A 19,098-nucleotide genomic window follows, 5' to 3' on the forward strand; every position below is an offset into this window, starting at 1 on the left:
GTTCTGCCTCCGTAGTCTCCCTGGCCACCTCAAATTCACCTCCATGCAGTGAGTTCACACAGAACGTGCCTGATGTCTCAGACCCTCAAAAACATCAGAGCCCTGAGAAGACTCCTTAAAACCCAGAGCGCTGGGCGGCCCCACCACAATTCTGACTCAGTCTGTCTTTGAAGGGCCAAGAACTTGCATTTCAAACAAGTTCCCTGAGTGGCCGATGCAGCTGTCCAGGGAACCCCAGTTTGAGAACCCCCGGATTAGACTGAGATCTTTCTTAACCTCAGACAACTGGGGATTTGGAGAATGAAAGCAGTGGATTAGGCTCCTAAAACAGAACAATATCTGAACCCAGTCTTAATCCACGCTGCGGTGCGAGCCAGCACGGCCTGGGAGTAACCACTGCACAGAAATCCCAGGGACACGGCCGCCCACCAGCACCAACGAGGTTGAGAGGCCTGATGCTCACTGAGAACTGGCAGGAGGGGCTAGCCCACCCAGGATGGTGCCTGGCTGTATCCTCGAAACTGAAAAGACCCCCCTCCTTCCCCCAGGCCACAAAAGGTCCTGGACCAGCGTCAGGGATCAGGGAAGACAGAGGAGCAGCCCAGTTCTGTGCTGTTTCAGCCGTTGGTACCTCCTGCTGTGTCTGAGAAGGCTGGCATCACACCTTGTCTGTCTGTGGCCCCGGCATCATTGCCACATTGCTCACTTGCCCTGAATTCTTGGGTGGTCGGCCGGGACGGCCTCTCTCCCATAGGATTAGCTCTCCAAGGGCCGCACCAAGTTCCCTGAGACCTCCTTTAACCTGAGAACAGCAGCCAACACCAGGGACTCAGTGGTCCAGACCAAAGCGTTTCAGGGGCTTCCTCCACAGTCCTCAATGCATCTCTGCCAATCTCACAAAGGCAGCCTGAGAAGACCTGGCCCAGGAGCCATAGGGAAGGGGGATCGGGGGAAGCTGCTCCCTGTGGCCGAGTGCTGGGGCAGGGGAAAGCCCTGCTCAATGCAGGTGCTCCATCCTCGATCTGAGAGTTGTCATGTCTCACATCTCTGAAACGAATGAACGTAGTGACCGGTGGCATCATGGCCTGGTGGGTAGCTTGATTGGTTGGTGGCATTTCTTCTTTCCCAGAGGCACATGGGCCGTGGGCATCTCTGGGTTGGCTCAGTGGAACTCACCATGATGCTCTGCCACTAACTCCCTGTGCTTTTCCAGTGCCTGCTGGTGAGCGCTCCTGCTCCTCACACTGGAGGCCTCCCTGTATCCCGCTGTCTCTTAGGGATGGTTGTCACCCCTTCTGCATCTGGGAACTCAAAGCTGGAGATGGTCAGCGGCTTGCTGGAGTTCACGGGGCTGATGGAGTGCAGAACTGGGATGAGGCGGGTGTCCAGCTTCGTGGAACATCATGGGGATCACCCCTGGGTACTGCCCAGGTCTCAGCGCCTGGTGGACATCTGGGGCCTCACAGGCACATTACACGTGGCTGAACTGACCTCCCTGCACCCCAATCCCTCCTCCTGTTTTTCCTGCCTTGGCAAAGGGCTCCTGCTGCCCCCAGAAACACCAGTCATCCTTGGCTCCCACACCCACACGTGGCTGAGCTCTGCAGTCCTATGGCCTGAGGATGGAGGAATCGTCTCTGCCACCCTTGCCGACAACACAGAAACCTCTATTTGCTCTGGCTCCGCTCCCGCCTGCTGTTTTCTCTGGATCACACCAGTAAAGGATGCCTCTAGAGTCCAGGCGTCCTCAAACTTTTTAAAGTGGGGGCCAGATCATGGTCCCTCAGAGAGCTGGAGGGCTGGACTATATGAACTACTAATTCCTACTGTAACACCTCGGCTGCGCTCACTGCCCAAAAAACCTGGCGGGCCGGATCAGACTCCTCTGCGGGCCGCATGTGGCCCGCGGGCCGTAGTTTGAAGACCCCTGCTAGACAGTGGCTGCCTCTGACTTTAGAACTGAATGAGAACTGCCAGCGAGGCCTGCAGGACCCAAGTCTCATTTTGTGCCAGTTCCTCCCATTTCTTGGGCCTGAGCTGCTCAGCCCTGCCTAAGTATTCCTCTTTCTTCCTGAGACTCAGCTCCACCGTCCTCATCTTGCTCAGGTCTTGGCATAAGTGCCACCGTTCAAGGAGGTCCTCCCGGACCCCTCTTGTTTTGCTTTGTTTTGTTAATCCTCACCCAAGGATATGTTTTTTCCCATTGACTTTTAGAGAGAGTGGAAGGGAGGGAGAGAGACACACAGAGAGAACATCAATTGGTTACCTTCCGCACCGGCCCCTACCAAAGATTGGGCCTGCAACTGAGGTTCATGCCTTTGATAGGAATTGAACCCGTGACCCTTCAATCCCCAAGCCTACACTCTAACCACTGAGCAAAACCAGCTAGGGCAAAAAATATGTGTGTGTTTTTAAATTGAATTCAGCGAGAGGAAGGGAGAGGGAAAGAGAGATAGAAGTGTCCGTGATGAGAGAGAATCACTGATCAGCTGCCTCCCACACGTTCCCTACTGGGGATCGCAGCCAGGCATATGCATGCCCTGACCGGGAATCGGACTGGCTTCGTGGGTCGATGCTCCACTGAGCCATGCAGGCCAGGCTCGAGAGCGTTTCTTTGGCAGCCCTCTCACAGTCATACCGAATTGTTGGCCTAATTACCTAACATCTATCTCCGCTACATTACATGAGAGTCTTCACACAGAGTGAGACACGTAGCTCAGTGCCTGACACATGCAGGGTCCTCCGTAGGCTTTTATGGACTGAATAACACACCTGTGACTAAGCAATATGCTGAGGGCCTCCTGCTCATCGTCATTCCCTTCTGACAACGAGCCTCCCACGCTGACTGTGACGTGCGGAGCCCAGCCAAATGGGGAAGGGTTACAGCAGCAGCGACAGAGAATTCTGCACCAGTGTCGGCTGTCCATACACCACGGCGGAGCCTCTGGGTCTAGGACTCAGTTTCCAGGAGGGGCCCAGAAGCAGCCTGGCCTGGTGCCGGGTGGGACCAAGCTTCCGGGCCTCCCGAGTCACGTTGCCGGGCGGACTCCCAGCTTGGAGTCATTTGCTCACTTGGTCATTTCAATCATCTTTATGGCTTCGCAGGTTGAGTCATTCAGATAACTGAAATAGTTACACTGACAGCGTCCTTCGGGGACATTCAGATGTCTGAATAACGGCCCCGAGGGTCAGCCGTGTCTGAGCTCATTCGTGTACCTTGCCAGCAGGTTCTGAGTCCCATGGCCCAAATAGAAAGATGAAGAATGCAGCTGATGGCACACTCCTGTTGGCCTCCTGTCTTTGAGGCGAATCGGGAGTACGTGAAGCTCGATGCTGGTTTTATCCATTCCTCTCTAGTCCGCCTGTGGCACATCTCAGTGACCAGACCCCAGCTTCCTTGGGCTCCACGCCATGGTTTTGATGCTGAGCATCCGTGAAGGACAGCAGTGCATGATGACAATGACATGTACCCGGTTGGACTTGCCGTATGTCCTTATGGTGCCAGACTTATCTGGACAAATCTTATCCCACGCCAGTTCACTGTTCCAGCCAGCTCAGGGCTTCTACATCACACGTACATTTGTGAGACAGTTATGAGGTTGATTGTGTTATCAAGACATTGGTCAGCATCCCACTAAGCGAACAGCCCCCCAAAACTCCATGTCTCAGAGATGCTCCTAGCTGCCTAGGAGAGCCCCGGGTATATATCACAACTGGCTTTCTCTACCAGCCCACGAGTAGAGTTTCAAAACATTCTGACATGCTGTCATGATCAGCTAAGAAGCATCTTCTCTCCCGGAGAAGGTCAGGATGCTTTTCTAAGATTTATAGGCCGAGGAATAGGAGCATCACCAGGACCATAAAGTTCTTTTTTAGGTGAGCCCCGCCTTGCCAAGGTGGCCTCGCCCATGAACCATCTGAAGAATGTCAGATGCAGGACGGCATCCTGGGACTGTGACAAGAGAAAGGGCACGGCATGACCTCTTTCCATAAGTCATTACTGAGCTGGGCTCCGCGTTCCCTGCAGGGACGCCCTACCTGCTCTTCAGGCCCAGGAGCTCAGGCATCTGGCCCTTTGACCTCACCTTGTACTACGCTCCAGCCGCACTGGCCTTTGAATGTTCCCAGCTCATTCTTACCCCAGGGCCTTTGCCCAAACTATTCTCTCTGCTTAGTGCAGTCTGCCCTCGGGTCTTACATCCCCTCCCAAGGTCACTCTGGGCACACAACCCACAGTGCTCTCCGGCACATCCCCGGCATAACTATCCCTGGAGCATTTTTAACTCTCTGATTACAAATACACCATGCATGTTTTTGTCTGCTCCCCTGTGGGCACCACGTGGGCAGGAACTCATTTTGTTCCCCACTTTCCTCCGGGGCTGTCAGCAAGGCCTGGCCAGCGCAGGCACTCAGCAAACGCCTGTGGAAGGGCCTTGTTTGGAGGCTTTGGTTCACTCCACAGGTCACTGCCAGGTGTGCCTGAAGCTTCAAGTAGCAGCAGATACCTCTCACCCTCCTCGGACCTTCTTCCGGGCTCCCTCCCCTGCCTCACTCTGTTCCGAGAGTGCCTGCCAGCCTCCTGAGCGTCTGTGACCTGACCAGCCTGTGCTCTTTCCCATTGCCAGACTTTGCCAGTGCTGAGCCTTCTGGCCTGGAAGAGCAGCATGCCCGACGAGCTCCTATTCATCCTTCACAATCTAGTTCAGATGCCCCTGCTAGTGGAGCCTTTTCCAGTGGCCCAGCTGTGCCAGCCACCAACCCCAAACCGTGGGGTGACAGTATGGATGTCTGGACCCAACAAAGTTATTGAATCAGAGTGGGGGAGGGTGAAGGAGATCCCTATTTTGGGGCACCCACATCATTCATCAGGGACCAGATAGCAGCCTGGGATGGGTGGATGAAAGCCAGCCCATGTGGCTATTACAGTGGTGTGCTCGTAAGGCCAAATCATAATTTGTAAGCTCATTTTAACAGTAACTATTTTTCTAATAAAGCACCATAACCAATATCTGTTGATCATTCCCTATTTTTTGTTAGCGACTACGGAGCTCACAGGTGAAACTGTGCCAATGAACCAGTCAGAGAACTGAACCTCTGCGTTTTCCTTGAAATAAATCTGGCTAGATTGGTGGGTGGCCTTCTGGGCTGGGGTACCCCATGGCCATGCACCTGAACCTCACAGGCATGGCCTTGGTTGTGGTGGACAGAGGGGTGCCTGTCCAACCCAGCTGACTGAGGCCCCTGAGTCTTGAATACTTTTCCAGGCCCTGAGATTTAATAAGTGAGCAAGCATTCTTAAAACACTCCTCTCATACTTACAACTACTGCTGTGTGTGTGTGTGTGTGTGTGTGTGTGTGTGTGTGTGGTGTGTGTATATCTCTGTTTGTGTCAGTGTATGTATCTGTGTGTGTATGTGTATATACAACTCTTTTTGTGTATCTGTGTGAGTGTATACCTCTGTGTGTGTCTGTGTGTGTACACTTCTATTTGTGTGTCTTTGTGTAAGTATATACCTTTGTGTGTGTTTCTGTATGATACACCTCTTTGTGTGTGTAAGTGTGTACCTGCGTGTGTGTGTGTGTGTGTGTGTTTGTATGTGTGTCTATGTGTATCTGTGTGTTTAGTGAGAGGGAAATAAAGTGATAAGGCAAATGTAGCTCAGTGTTAACAGTTGGTGAAGCTGGGTGAAGGGAACATGGGAGTTCTTGGAGTTATTTTGGTAACTTCTGTGTGTCTGAAGTACTTAAAAACAAACAATTAGGATGGACAGGAGAAAGCAAAGCCTTGGGAGACAAGTGCATTCCAGGGGCCTGAGAGCACAGATAAGCCCTGGTCCGCGGTGACCCTGGGGACCGGCAACACACTGACGCCATAGGCCCGGCGCCGGGGAGGACTCTGGGTTTTCTCAGGAGTGAGGGACATGAGGCTGTCTACACCAGGGAGCTTCGGGCTCAGAAGTCACCCTCCTGTGGTATGTCCCCATGGTGATGAGGGTGGTAGTGAGGTGAAATGAGGGTGGTGGTTGGATGAGGGTGGTTGTTGAGGCCGAAATGCTGCCCTTGGGCTGTGTGATGGGCTGTGAGCCCACCTTTTTGCCTGCAGCTTGGGCACCGTTACAGTTGTGCCCATGCAGATGAAGTGGGGTCAAGTACTTGGTGCCAGAGCTGCTGCACGTGTGCAAGCTCCCATTTTCGGGCTTGCCATCTCGTTCAGTGCTGGGGCACCCGGAACCCACTGGGAGGCTCAAGGCCGACATTTTTCTTCCCGTGTTGATTTCCCCCATAATATTCTGTGGGAGCTTACCCTTTATTTCTACTTGAAAACTGAAAATTAGTCAACATGGGAAGGATTCTTTACTCAAGTGGTCACAGTGCCTGCACTGTTACTTAAAAGTTATCCCCACTTGAAGGAGCTTTGGGATGAAGTGTGTCAAACCCAGATGTTTGGAGGGAACAGTAATTTGGGCAGTTCCATCAGTTGACATCTGATCGATTTTTCCAGTTCTGTCTGCTAGGCGTGCTGGGGTTTCATAACTCACTGAGGGTCTCCCTGGGGGCTCAGGACTGTGGTCAAGTCTCGCTGAATTAGGGTGGCCAGGCGGAGATTGAGAGGTAGGAGTTGGGTTGTCAGACAGGCTGGATTTAAATTTCCACTCTCCGTTCACTGCCGGCTCCAACCCCGTGGAATATAAACCCCAAACCAAAGAGTTTGGGGGCATGAATTCATCAAAACCAGCCTGAAGTCGGAAAACTTGTGAGCAGTGCAGGGAGCCTGCTCCAACACTGGAGCCACAGGAGCCGTGTGCCTGCCCATGGGACTCGTGCCGCCAGAGGGCAAACCCTTCCTGATGGCCATTTCCCAGCCACGGCCCTTGTCCACCCAGAGTCCCCGGCTCAGACCTCACCTCCCTGTGCTGTGTCAGCCATAGGGCCATGAATAAGGGGGTGTGGGCTGTAGGGGTAGGAGGAAAACACGGTGTGGTCAGTCACATCTCAGGACACACATCTGCCATTGAGTCATCCTTACTTGTCACCTGGGAATAGAGGTAATACCCCCTCATCTTATGTTCTCAGGCTGTGATTTCATGTGGTGTTTAACATTAGCCTTCTTGGATCTAACATGCTATGGATTGTCAGAGGGCTGTTACTTTGTAAATCTCAGGGGGGAAAAAATAAACTCTGCCAATTAAATGCTCAGGCACAGTAAAATATACACTGCCTCTCAATTTTAGAAGTATTAAATGCAAAAAAAATGCATTCTGGAATTAAGAAATTACTGTGCTATTGGTTACATTTAATTTCTTTTCCAGAGGAGATGGGGAATCAACATTTTGAAGTAAACATATGAGCAGTGTTTTAAAATGCCCCTTGGAAAATGAAAACAACCACTTCTCTTTTGCACATCAATAGGGGTCATTATGGTCCTTATGTATAATAAATGGAATAAAAAGCAACATGCATGTATATATATATATATATATATATATAGATAGATAGATAGATAGATAGATAGATAGATATAGATATAGATATAGATATAGATAGATAGATAGATACTGAAAAATACTTAAAAACCCAGTAAGTGAACAAATCCAAAGGAAACCACTATGAATACTATAATCTTACTTGTGGAAAGTAATCATGTGTGTGTGTGTGTGTGTGTGTGTGTGTGTGTGCAACACACACAAACCTCCGATTGTCTGTGTAGAGGAGATTTCTGGAAGGCATCATCACCTGCGGCTTTCTCTGGGGCCTGGTGATGGAGTCGGGCTGAGGTTTGGAAGAATCCTACTTTCTATATGTGCCATTAATGACATTTGAGTTTCTGAAGCTGTGCCTGTGTACCACTTTCATCATAAAAATGCAATAAACAAATGTTAAATTTCTAAAAACTCAAGGAGGTGCAGTATTTATTACTTTTGGTAGTTTTGTTTTATTTCTCAACTTTTGCATTTTCCTGTAATAGGAAAATGAAATGGGGAAGCCGTTTCACCCATTTGTGATGCTTATACTTTTTTCCTTATACGTTTTAATTTATAATTAATCTGAAAATATCAATAGACTCATGCCCTGATTCTTATATTTCCTAAAAGTCATCACCCGGGGATATTTTTCCCATTAATTTTCAGAGTGAAAAGGAGGGACGAGGGAGGGGAGAGGAAGAGAGAGAAAAACATTGATGTGGAAGAGACACATCAACTGGCTGCCTTTCCTATGGGCCCCCACCAGGGACAGAGAGTGAACCCACCACTGTGGTACATGCCCTTGACAGGAATCAAGCCCACAACCCTTCAGTCCACGAGCCAACGCTCTAATCACTGAACAAACTGGCCACGGCCACTCCCTAATTCTTAAGGGTGGTTTGAAATCTCCTGATTGTCAATAAGGTGGAGACCGAGTGACTTCCTCCTAAACCATTTGCACTCAACCTTCTCTGTTGCACAGCAGAGTCGAAAGGGCCACTTTTAAGGTAAGCTGTTAAAACCAGATATCCCTTTATACACAGTAAGCAGCTGAGTTATGTACCTCTAGGAAAAGTGTCAACTTACCTTAATTGGGTTTCTCTTCCTGGAAGATAACTCTCAGTTAATTTCTGCACACCCGCTCACCCCGGCTTGACCCTGGAGTGATGGGAGAACCCTTCACCCACTCTATCTGCCTTTCTGCCTCTTTTGACTGAAAAGCATCAGTAGCAGCAGAAGTTAGTTCAGTTATTCAGAAACCTGATGTGAAAAACACTTCCGTGCAATATGCTTGGTAGACAATGGCCCACAGGCTCTTTCACCAACATCGAGGGAGGCCTTCACTCTTTCCTAAGAAATGGAAAGAGATGTATTCTATCGAAAACTATCCTCTCCTGTTCCACAGCCCAGGACACCAGGGTGCCCCGGAGGGGAGGCAGGGTGCCTGGGGGAGACCAGGTGGCCTCAGGAAACCTACACGTCTGAGTGTCCTCTGAGTGTCTGCGAGCAAGCATCCCTGAATACCGGGATCCCGAGGGCTCTGCTGTGCTCGGAGGCAAACGTTCAATGAAAAGATGTCACCGTCCACAAGACAGAGCCCCAGCTAAGCCGCCAAAGCGCCATGTTAAACATCAGTCACCAACTGCTGTTTTATTCACACCAGATGCCACTTGGAAAAGATAGCGTCCAAGGTTATTTTTAACAAGAGCAGGTTATCTCCTTTTTCAAGATTCTCAGAGAGAGAGAGAGAGAGAGAGAGAAACACGGGCCACAGGGAGCAGCTCTGTTTCCTTCAGCAAGTCCGGGGGAGCTGGCCACAGGCCCTCTCTGCAGCGTGGGCCTCACCCACGCGCGGGTGGCAGCTGCAGGCCCGGAGGAGAGGGATGCGGGTGCCGGCGTGAGAATGTGGTTGCCTGGTTGCCTCACTTAGTTGTCCCAAAAGGTTGGCTTTACGATCTAGTGTGATTAAAAACGTGGGCTGGCGGGTTAAACGCAGTGCTTTTTGGCTGCAGCCCGAAGGCACCCATACTGACTGTGCTGATGGGGAAATGCAAACGCAGCAGGCGCCGGTGAGGGACGGCTGGGGCAGGGGAGCAGTGGGCAGTAGCTGAAAGCATGTGTAAGGGCTCGATGCAGACGGTGGTGGAAGGTTCTGCAGGTGGAGGAGGCCCTTCTGAGCAGAGCCGTTGTAGTTAGTGTAAGTGAGTGAGCCAATAGCATTAGCTGTGCAACAGAATAAAATACACCAGTTGTCCAAGAGGCTATTTGTGACCACTGTACGTGGAGGTTTGAGGGTAGCAGGTGCAGTGTGACCTCCAGCAGGCACTGGGTTTGGGCCAGGATAGGAAAATACTCTTGTAGGACAAATAGTGTATTTTATAAGCATGGTCCACTGGGCATGGGCTCTCAGCGCGCGGAGAGTGGAGGGAGCTGCGTGTGGGCTCCCCGGGGACCCGGGGCTGGGAGGGCCCCCGGCAGGGGAGATGGCTTTACTTCTCCTCCGTGGACAGGCGGTGGAGCGCCTCGCCCAGGCGCAGCAGCTCCGCCCTGTGCTCCAGCTCCTGGTGCAGGCCTACGGGCACGGCGCCCAGGCCGTGGAGTAGTCCGAACAGGCAGCCCGCGATGGTCCCCGTGGCCCCACTCTCACCTGGAACGGAAACACAGGTCCTCAGGGATCCCGAGGGCAGAGTGGGAAGGGGCACACCACGGAGAACTTGATGCTAACCAGGGCCTCTTGGCAAGGACCTGTCTCAGAGATGCTACTGGGCTGATGGCTCTATAGCAGACAGCACCAGGGGTTTCTCAGTCTCCTCTCCCGCCCTCGTGAAGAACCCTGGGCCCTGGGTGGCTTTTGCTCAGTTAAGGGGGTAGGTGTTCCCCCTCTGTCCCTCTCCAAACACCCTGACAACGCACAATGTGTGCAAATGCCTTCGTTGTCATGGGTGCTGGGCGCCCAGGAAGTCCTCCCCTCCAGGCTCTGCAGGTGGCCAGAGTCTACGTGGGCTCCCTCACGAAGACTCCTGTGTGCCCTCCCCCCTGCTCTCAGCTAGGGGTGCTGGGTTGTGTGGGTCACTGTGCCCCTTGGAAAGTCCCCTTCTCCCACGTTCATGGCCACCCTGCTGCCCTTGGCTCCCATCACTCTCTCTTGGGCTCCTCCTCCCCCAGTGGGAGCCTCCAGGCTCTCGAAGAAGCGCCCTGTTGGCCTCCGGGAAGTACAAACTTCTCAATCATCTCAGTACCAGGAGCAGCCCTCTGCCTGACAACAGCCACTCTCATAGTGACAGAATCCGTGCCCTCCCGGAGGCAATGTACACAGGTACCCTCTTTACACCCACAGGAGAAAATGGCACCAGGGAGTGAGGCAAGGCTCCCAGTACTGCAGCAACCATCACTGCTGCTCAGTGGCACAGGGGGGAACTCCTGGCACCGTGTACGCAGCTGCCTTACAGCCCTATAGGTTGGGTTTAATCCTCTGACCTCACAGAGAGACCGGCCTGGAACTGCCTTCGAGCCCAGGACTGCCTGATTCTAAAGTGCAACTTCTCTGTGACTGCAGAGCCTGCAGAGGTGAGGGACAAGACGATGGTGATTGCAGAGGTCAGCATGCTGCCCGGCCAGCACCAGTGGAATCTGCATGCTCTTCGACCAGCAGCCACGAGGGACAGGACCCTGCACCCCAGCGACCTGAACCCTACGTCTCTCTAAGCTCAGACCCACAGGGCCACCCAAGGCAGCGCGGCAACCTGCCTGCCGTCTGTGATGTCTGTGCACGAGTTTGCCGGACCCAGCGCCCTGCCCAGAGAAGAACCCACGGTCTGGGGCACCCTCACGCCTGAAACCTCAGACATCCTGACAGAATGCACAGGGAGAGGGATGGGTGCTGGCCTCCTGGAAGTCCGAGGCCACCGAAGAAGGAAATCTCACCTCCGTGAAACATGGCACGGTGGCAGAGCTCCGTCCAGTTGTTCCCAGCTCCTAAGAGAGCGTCGTAGGCAATCATGGGGGCATCGTGGCCCCGCCGCCCGCCTCGGCCTTCTGAGCTCCATTTCTTGTAGGTCTGAGGAGAGAGCCGGGGGTCAGAGGCATGAGCCCAAAGCAGAACCGTGTCAGAACCTGAGCTCCCTGGGTCCGTCCAGTGGGCTGTTCGTGTACCCACTGAGCATTGAGGGAGTACCACCGTGTGCCAGGCGCTGCCCGGGGCTGGGGAGGGGCAGCGAGCAGGGAAGGCTCACTCCTCATGGCTCTTACACGGCAGCCATTCTGAGATGGACATTCGCAGATAAACAAGCACAACAGCGTGTCAGGCAGCCCCAAGGCCCACGAGGAGAAATAGAGCCGGGCAAAGGGGCGGAGGGTGCTGTGACAGGAGTTATGACACCACATTCAGGAAGCCGCTTGTGGTGACATTGGGTTTGAGGAGGGCAAAGGGACAATAGGATCTTCCACGATCCCTCCCACAGGGACCTGTCTCCTCAGCCCGTCCGTACTGCTTGGGACTAAGATGGCAATAACATAAGGTGACCAGACATCCCGCTTTTGGCGGGACAGCCCCGATTTTTAACCATTTGTCTCGTGTCCCGCGACATTTTAAAAATCGGGACTTTTAAAAAACGCCGCAGGATGTGGGACTAATTGTTAAAAATCGGGACTGTCCCACCAAAAGCGGGACATCTGGTCACTTTACAATAACAGCCCAGGTGCAGGTGGACCCCTGTGGGCAGTGGGACCCCGGAAGCTCCCGGTCCCCATCTCTGACACAGCAAGGCTTACCTTGTCCCTCTCCTCTGCGTCGTAACGGTCAGGGAAGGCGGCTTTACCGCCGCTGTCTTCACTGAGCTTTCTCTCCTCCAAGTAAAACTGCCATTTAGCTTCAAAGTAAAACCAGTGCTCCTGGTACTCTAAACGCAGAGAACAGAGTGTCAGGGTGCCATGGCCATCAGCCGGGTGTGGGGGCCGGGGTGCGGGGGTGAATGGGGCCCGGAGCAGAGGGGCTGGGCTCAGGACCTTGTGGGCAGTGAGCCGGAGGGAACAGAAGACACAGGGCAATGCCCTTTATCCCAGGTGGGGACAAGGGGACGGGAAGAGACCTGGCATCTGGCCTTCGCGATGGCTCTAGACTAGGGGTGTCAAACTCAATCAGAGAAGGGGCCAAAATCTAAAATCCGGCCTAAATCGCGGGCCGAATGGTTTACTGAACAGTCATAAACTGTCATTGTGATGGAAACGCAGCGGAGTGCAGTGATGACAGAGTGGTGCGGGCCACATTGCAAGGCCTGGCGGGACGAATTTGGCCCGCCGGGCCTTGTGTTTGACACATGTGCTCTAGACATTCCAACATGCTTCTATTTGTAACTATTCTGAAACAAAAGCAAGGGAGATGGTGATGGGGAACAAAGGCTATTCAAAGAATTGCTTAACTCTCTTCTGAAACTAGACAGCGACGGCAATATTTCTAAGTGGTTCTTTGAAAATTCTGAACCTGGGTATTTTTATTAATTCAACACCGCCTACAAGGTAGGGAGAGAGGATGTTTTACTATCTTAATGACCGCCAGCTCGACATCTAAACCCCAGAGGGGGTGAAGCAAGTTTTCTGAGGTCATCTGGTGAAGAGGACGTTGATCAGAAATGAGCTGGAGCAGCAGCTACACTTGCTGGTAGCAGAGAGGAGATGGCTCTCTGAGTCTCAGAGCTCCTAGGAAGTCATGAGGGCTTCGCCGTTCCCCCACAAAGTGTGCTGGATTAACACACTTGACCTTGTCCTCCTTGAGAGCAGGCAGAACCACAGCTCTGTGGTACGCCCAGGATGCCAACTGAGTGGAGTGGTGAAGTGGTCAGTGAGGCCCGAGGGAATCAACCGACTCAAGAGGAAACACAGATTCTGCCATGTCTGCTTCTGGTTGGGAAGCTGGGGAATAGAGGGCTGACCAGAAAGGGGCTAGGTGGTCAGGGGCTGCAGAGGAAAGCAGTGTTCCTCTGCCCTTCTAACCATGGGACAGCAGGAGGTGCCTGGGGTGGGTCATGGAATGACATTCCAGATGACATTCTGTTTTACAAAACTAAAGGTGAGGCCCATTTAAGGTCTATTTCAGTGAAATAAGATTAAAAGTGAAAGACAGAAGCAACAGGACGAGGACCAGAATCCACAAATCCCATTAGCCCCACAGAGACTATTTGTATTTCTAACAGAGAGCTCATGCTGGTGTGGGTGCAAGATCAGACAGAGCCTCCTTCCCAAGCAAATGGCCAGTCACCTTTGGAAGTAGATCTTCAAACACAAAAGCATGGAACTTACTTGCTAGCTGTCCTTGCTGCCAATGGATGTTGTCCTAGACTTAGCAGAATATTTTCTGGGGCTGCTCTATAGAACATTATTTTTCTAGATGATTTGAGGTATTTTGTTAAAAAGGGATTAAGAAGAATGGAGGGGAAAAAAAGTATAAAGGAGTCCTTACAAAATAGTCATGAGGATGTAAAGGACAACATAGGGAATATGGTCAATAATATTGTCATAATTATGTATGGGGCCAGGTGGGTACTAGACTTATGGGGGGAAGCTAACCACTATGCTGATACACCGGAAACTAAAATAAACTAATACTGACTGTTAACTGTGATTGACAGATAAAAAAATAAAATCGAAAAAGGGTTCTGCCATAGAGGTTCATAAAACTCCGAGTTAAACAAATTTAAAGTTAAACAGAAAGAATAAAGTCTCAAAATTATCTGACCAATGACTCCTCTTGTTTCTGTTCATGGAACATCTTTGACTATTTACTCTTCAGAAAACAGTGGGGAAGACCATTTGATACTAGAGTCTGGGGAAATCTATAGATGAATATAATGTGAATAATGCAGTGACTGTGTAGGTTAATATGCTCAAGTTATTTACCTCTTTCAGATGGTTTAAGGTGAACCTTCTTGAGGGGGCGGTGGAGGGGGGGGAGGGATGACTAACCCAGTGACCACAGACCAATCTCCCCAGGGCGGGAGAGAAACCAGGGATAACAATGACTTAGACCAGATGAAAATAAACAGCGTGGGGTTGCCTCCTGTGTTCTATAATTAAGCTTATAGAGGATGACTGCCTAGGGATGCGTTGACTGCTGTGAACATGGAGGCTTCCTATTTCTCACTGGAACAGGGACCTTGTGGAGAAGTGTTTCCCGGCATTGGGTCCAGGCAGGAATAAGTGCAAAAGTTGTTGTAAAGCTCCCGCCTTGGCCTTCTGGAATATAGTTCCTGGGGCTTGGAGGGTGGCAGTAAAGTGATGTGTTGGTTTTGTGTTTCAGGACATCAGCCTCAGGCTTTTCTGAAAAAACCAACCACCCTGCTCCTACATTCACACCTTTCATCTCCCTCCCCTCCAGGACACATTGGATACTTTAGAAGTTCTCCCCCACAATTTTAGACTGTCAAAGGCCACAGGAAGCTGTCTGTGTTCCTCATGCAGCCCGTGACCCTCTGTGGGTCTGCCGCCCGAGGGGAAAGCCATGGGCTGCCTGGTCCTGTGCCCGCTCTCCCTCCGATCCCATGGGCCCATGGGGAAAGGAAAGCAAGCTGAGAGGAGCTCAGAGGCCAAAACCCAGCAGCACCGTGATCCCCGAGGACCTTCGCTGGGCTGGCTGCGTTTGGCTGGGTTGACCGTCCTCGTGGCCAAAAAAGAGTGAAGCATGTAATGAGTCAACTGGGACAGATGGAGCTTCCTGGGACTGAATGTCATCAGCGGGCACAGACCTCTGTCTGGCTTTCATGTGAGAGACTTTAAGTCCCCTGGGTTAGGCACAGCTGTCCATTAGGTCCTTGGAGCATCTCTCATTCCCCTCTGAGACATGGGCTACTTAAGGATAGTTTGGAAAAGTAAATCTAAGTACAGTAAGTTCTCACTTAACATCTTCAATGGGTTCTGTGACTTTAAGAGAAATGATGTATTAAGGAAACCAATTTTACTGTAGGCTAATTGGTATCAACAAGACTCAAGTTCCTCATCGGTGATTTAACAAAATGTCATTGAAACACAGACTTCAAGGATCTGCGGTATGCACCCCATTCTTCCTGGTACCTATGTGGATCTCCGTGGACTTCTTTGTGGGACCCGCCTGCTCACATGGACTCTACAGGATGCTCTTGGTTTCATGTGGGGCAAATGGACCTTGACCTCTTTGGGAGCCAGGTCTGCGCAAATTCGCACTGAGTGTGAGTTGAGACCAAACTCTGCCTCCTTTTTTATCAGCGGCAGGAAAGGAGGCCAGGCTCACCTGCCAGGTGCCGGATGGTCTTCTTACAGTATTCTTCAGCCAGTGGGACCGTCTTCATCATGTCTCTCCCCCACTGCTCCAGCGGCTTGCCTTGTATGGCATAAGATGCGAATAGGGCTGTGCACAGGGCTCCTAGGAAGCCTGCAGGGCGGAGGGGAGAGGACAACAATGGCACCGGAGCCACGCCCCTGCTCTGGGATGCTGGGTGTGTGCTAACAGAGGTAGGATCATGGGCAGTGGCTTCATGCATTTGGACCTTTATGACCTTTTGTTTCCTCTCAGCACAAAAAGGCACAGTACCCATCCTTCAAGGGCTTGTGGGGCAGATGATTCTAATCACAAACGAGTGCTTGCCAGCTTGTAGTGATGGCCACACCAAGACTGTGCCCATCAGAGGAAGGGCACAGCCATCTTTTTGTTTTTCTTATTGATTTCAGAGAGGAAGGGAGAGAGACACACACACACACAGAAACATCAATGATAAGAGAGAATCACCGATCGGCTGCCTCCTGCACGCCCCCCGCTGAGGATCGAGCCCACAACCCAGGCATGTGCCCTTGACTGGAATTGAACCTGGGACTCTTTCAGCCTGCAGGTCGGCACTCTGTCCACTGAGCCAAACCAGCCAGGGCAGGGCACTGCCATCTTGCTGAGACACTCTTGGTGGCTCTTTGGCGACTCCTCGAGGCATCAGTTAGGGATCGTTTCAAGGGCAGGGGATAAGCATCTCATCCTCAAACCCAGGGTTCAATTACTGTCCTGCCATCTCTCCCCCTTTTCTCATGGAGTGTTTCAGCTTCCATCTGGGATAATGCACACTGTAACAGAAATTCTGACACTTGCTGTCAAAGGTGGTTCAAAAATTGAAAAGGAGCCCCAGCTGGTTAGGCTACATGTTAGAGCATTGGCTCAAGGACTAAAGAGTCCCGGGTTTGATTCAGGCATGTACTTTGGTTGCAGGCTTGATCCCTGCCCCAGTCAGGGCCTGGGGTGAGTGCAGAAGGCAACCAATTGATGTTTCTCACATCAAAGATCTTCTCTCTATCTGTCTCTCCCCTTCTCTTCTACTCTCTCTAAAAAACAAACAAACAAAAAATCAATGAAAAAAATGTCCTCTGGTATGGATTAACACAAAAAAATTGTAAAGGAGAGTGGACTTAATTGAGAAGGAGAAAGCACATTTAAGTGTTAATTGAGTACAATCAACCCTTTAAAACATTTTCAGTCATCATTCTAGAAATACATAAATGAATTCGTTATTAAACATGGAAAACAACATTTCTTTAATAAGATTGGGTAACATATTAGCCAATGTTTTAGGTGTTTAAATTCTCAACCCAGATTCTTTTTTTGGATACAATTTTAAATTTAATTTTACTTGAATTTCACAAAAGAAAAAGAAAGAGAAATTGATAGAATTATTGAATTAATATAAATATTTCCTCTAGACAAGAAATGTTTCCCCTAAAATGTCCCTTCAAGATTAAAAGAAAGAAACTGAGAACATTAGAGGTTGAAGTCATTATGATTTTTCCCAAGGACATATTTCCCTTTTTGTGTGTAGACTGACTTCTTGCTGTGAAAGATGAGTTCGTTGGCCCAGCCACATGAACACGCAGTTCTGAAAATATTGAGCCCTTCTGTACCAGTTAGTAAATATCAGCCACTCACTCTGCCCAGGGCTCTCCCCTCTCCTGGCTGCCCCACCCACCACCAGGACCAATCCCAACCCCCATCTCCCCGACCAGAGCTACAAGGAAAAGGGGACTCTGGTCCCGGCTCCCAGGTGCCTCCAATACCCACCACTTCACCCAAGCAGCTTAGTTTCCATCTGTTTTACATAACGGCTGTCAGGTAAGCTTTGTTTCCTGAAAGTATTCAGTGGGAAAACTCCTGCTCAAGGTCAGCCCTCGGGCCCTTGAAGTTTGCACAGTCCCGGGATTTCTGAGAGTGGAGGAGGCCTTTCTCCCAAACACACTAGCTCCTTAGGAAGCCAAGTGCACGTCTGCATCCTGATGTAATTACCGTGCTTCCAAATGGGCAACAGACACAGGCCTGTGGGTGTAGAGACTGCCCCTGAGCCGGCCCCAAATCGGATGAGGCAGAAGGTGCTGGAGCCCAGGCTTGAGCGGAGGCGGCAGGAAGGGAGTGGGCTTTGCTCCGTGCCCAGCCCCGAGCCAGGCGCTCACGGTCCAGATCCCCTCCAATCCTGTGAGAGGTGTTTCTTTGCTCCCTTCCCTCCCTCCCTCCCTTCCTTCCGGATTTACTGAGCACCTGTCTGTGCCAGGAGCTGGGGTACAAAGGCAAAGCTAGCATCCCAAGACCTCACCGCCCCGTGAGAGCATCATCCAGAAAGCGGCTGGGACTGGGGTGGGTGCAGGATGCAGGGGGAGCCCCAGGCGACTCAGGGAAGCCGAGTGAAAGCCGAGCTGGGATTTGAAGGATGAGGTAGGGCATCCCAGTGGAGGGAACTGCATGTGCGAAGGCAGGGAGGCAGAAAACAGTCTGCCTGGTCTGGCAACTGTGGGAGGGTGAGGGAGCCCAGGTCCAGGAAATCTGCTGGGTGAGGTTGGGGGCCCAGAACCCACACCTGGACCCTCTGCCTCCTTGGCCTCCTTTGCTCCCGGCTGCCTGGGGAGGAACCTGCTCCTGGCAGCTGGGGGAGCCACCTGTGAGCAGGCATGAGTTGGGGAGGCATGGACTGGGGATAGTGGCCTCAGTTTTGGCATCTAGAATATGTGCAGGACAACCCAGATGCTGGCTTCTGTCAACCCAGGTGCTCCAAGAAGCAGAGGCCCAGGCTGGACTCATTAGGGGGAAGGCCAGGGAGGGAAGGACAGGGCTGGGGAGGACCCTGTCTCATCCTGCAGCTGGGGGCTCAGCAGGGCAGCGAGGAGTCCCTGAGCCATGTAGCCTGCACTTCCCACCAAGCAGCCTGCCTGCTGTGCCCACTGCATTGTCACTGCCGAGGAGTCCTTAGAGGAGGGAGGCAGGGCCGAGCACAGACACAGGGATGAACCTCTCTGTGAGGCCTACAGAGAAAGGTCTAAGGGGTTTCCCTTGCCAGAGCACAGGGCTCTGCTGTCCCCAGAACTGGTTAAAGCCCCACAAGGAGGGGTCTACTTTCTGGGGCTGCTGCTCCCATGACTACAGACTGGCCTAAACCAACAGGAACATGTGCTTTCCCCGTTCTGGGGCCAGAATCTGAAACCAGGGTGTCTGGGGCTGAGCTGCCTTGGAGGGAGGGTCCAGGGGAGCGTCCTTCCTACCTCTTCAGCTTCTGGAGGCTCCTGGCTGCATCCCTTCGTCTTCACGTGGCCCCTCCTGTATCCTCACGTGATTTCTCCCACGCACGTCCCCACCACCTTGTTCACATGC

At 51.8% G+C, this 19,098-nt stretch overlaps 1 protein-coding gene across 4 annotated transcripts in view; it reads right to left on the reverse strand.

Moving 5' to 3' along the window:
- The window catches only part of ADPRHL1 (ADP-ribosylhydrolase like 1), a 44,133-nt gene that overhangs the window by 8,698 nt on the left and 16,337 nt on the right, over positions 1 to 19,098 (reverse strand). The window contains exons 4-7 of one of the 4 annotated variants that reach the window (XM_045588810.1): positions 15,721 to 15,861; positions 12,234 to 12,361; positions 11,388 to 11,520; positions 9,957 to 10,110 (exon numbers count right to left, since the gene is read on the reverse strand). In XM_045588810.1, the coding sequence (XP_045444766.1) occupies positions 9,957 to 10,110; positions 11,388 to 11,520; positions 12,234 to 12,361; positions 15,721 to 15,861 (556 nt within the window). Of the gene's footprint in view, positions 1 to 9,082; positions 10,111 to 11,387; positions 11,521 to 12,233; positions 12,362 to 15,720; positions 15,862 to 19,098 lie in introns of those variants that run through there. The other 3 variants (XM_036455279.2, XM_045588812.1, XM_045588811.1) reach the window with 3 other exon arrangements.

This window comes from Pipistrellus kuhlii, unplaced genomic scaffold (genome assembly GCF_014108245.1).
Source record: "Pipistrellus kuhlii isolate mPipKuh1 unplaced genomic scaffold, mPipKuh1.p scaffold_m20_p_3, whole genome shotgun sequence".
Classification (NCBI taxonomy): Eukaryota; Metazoa; Chordata; class Mammalia; order Chiroptera; family Vespertilionidae; genus Pipistrellus; species Pipistrellus kuhlii.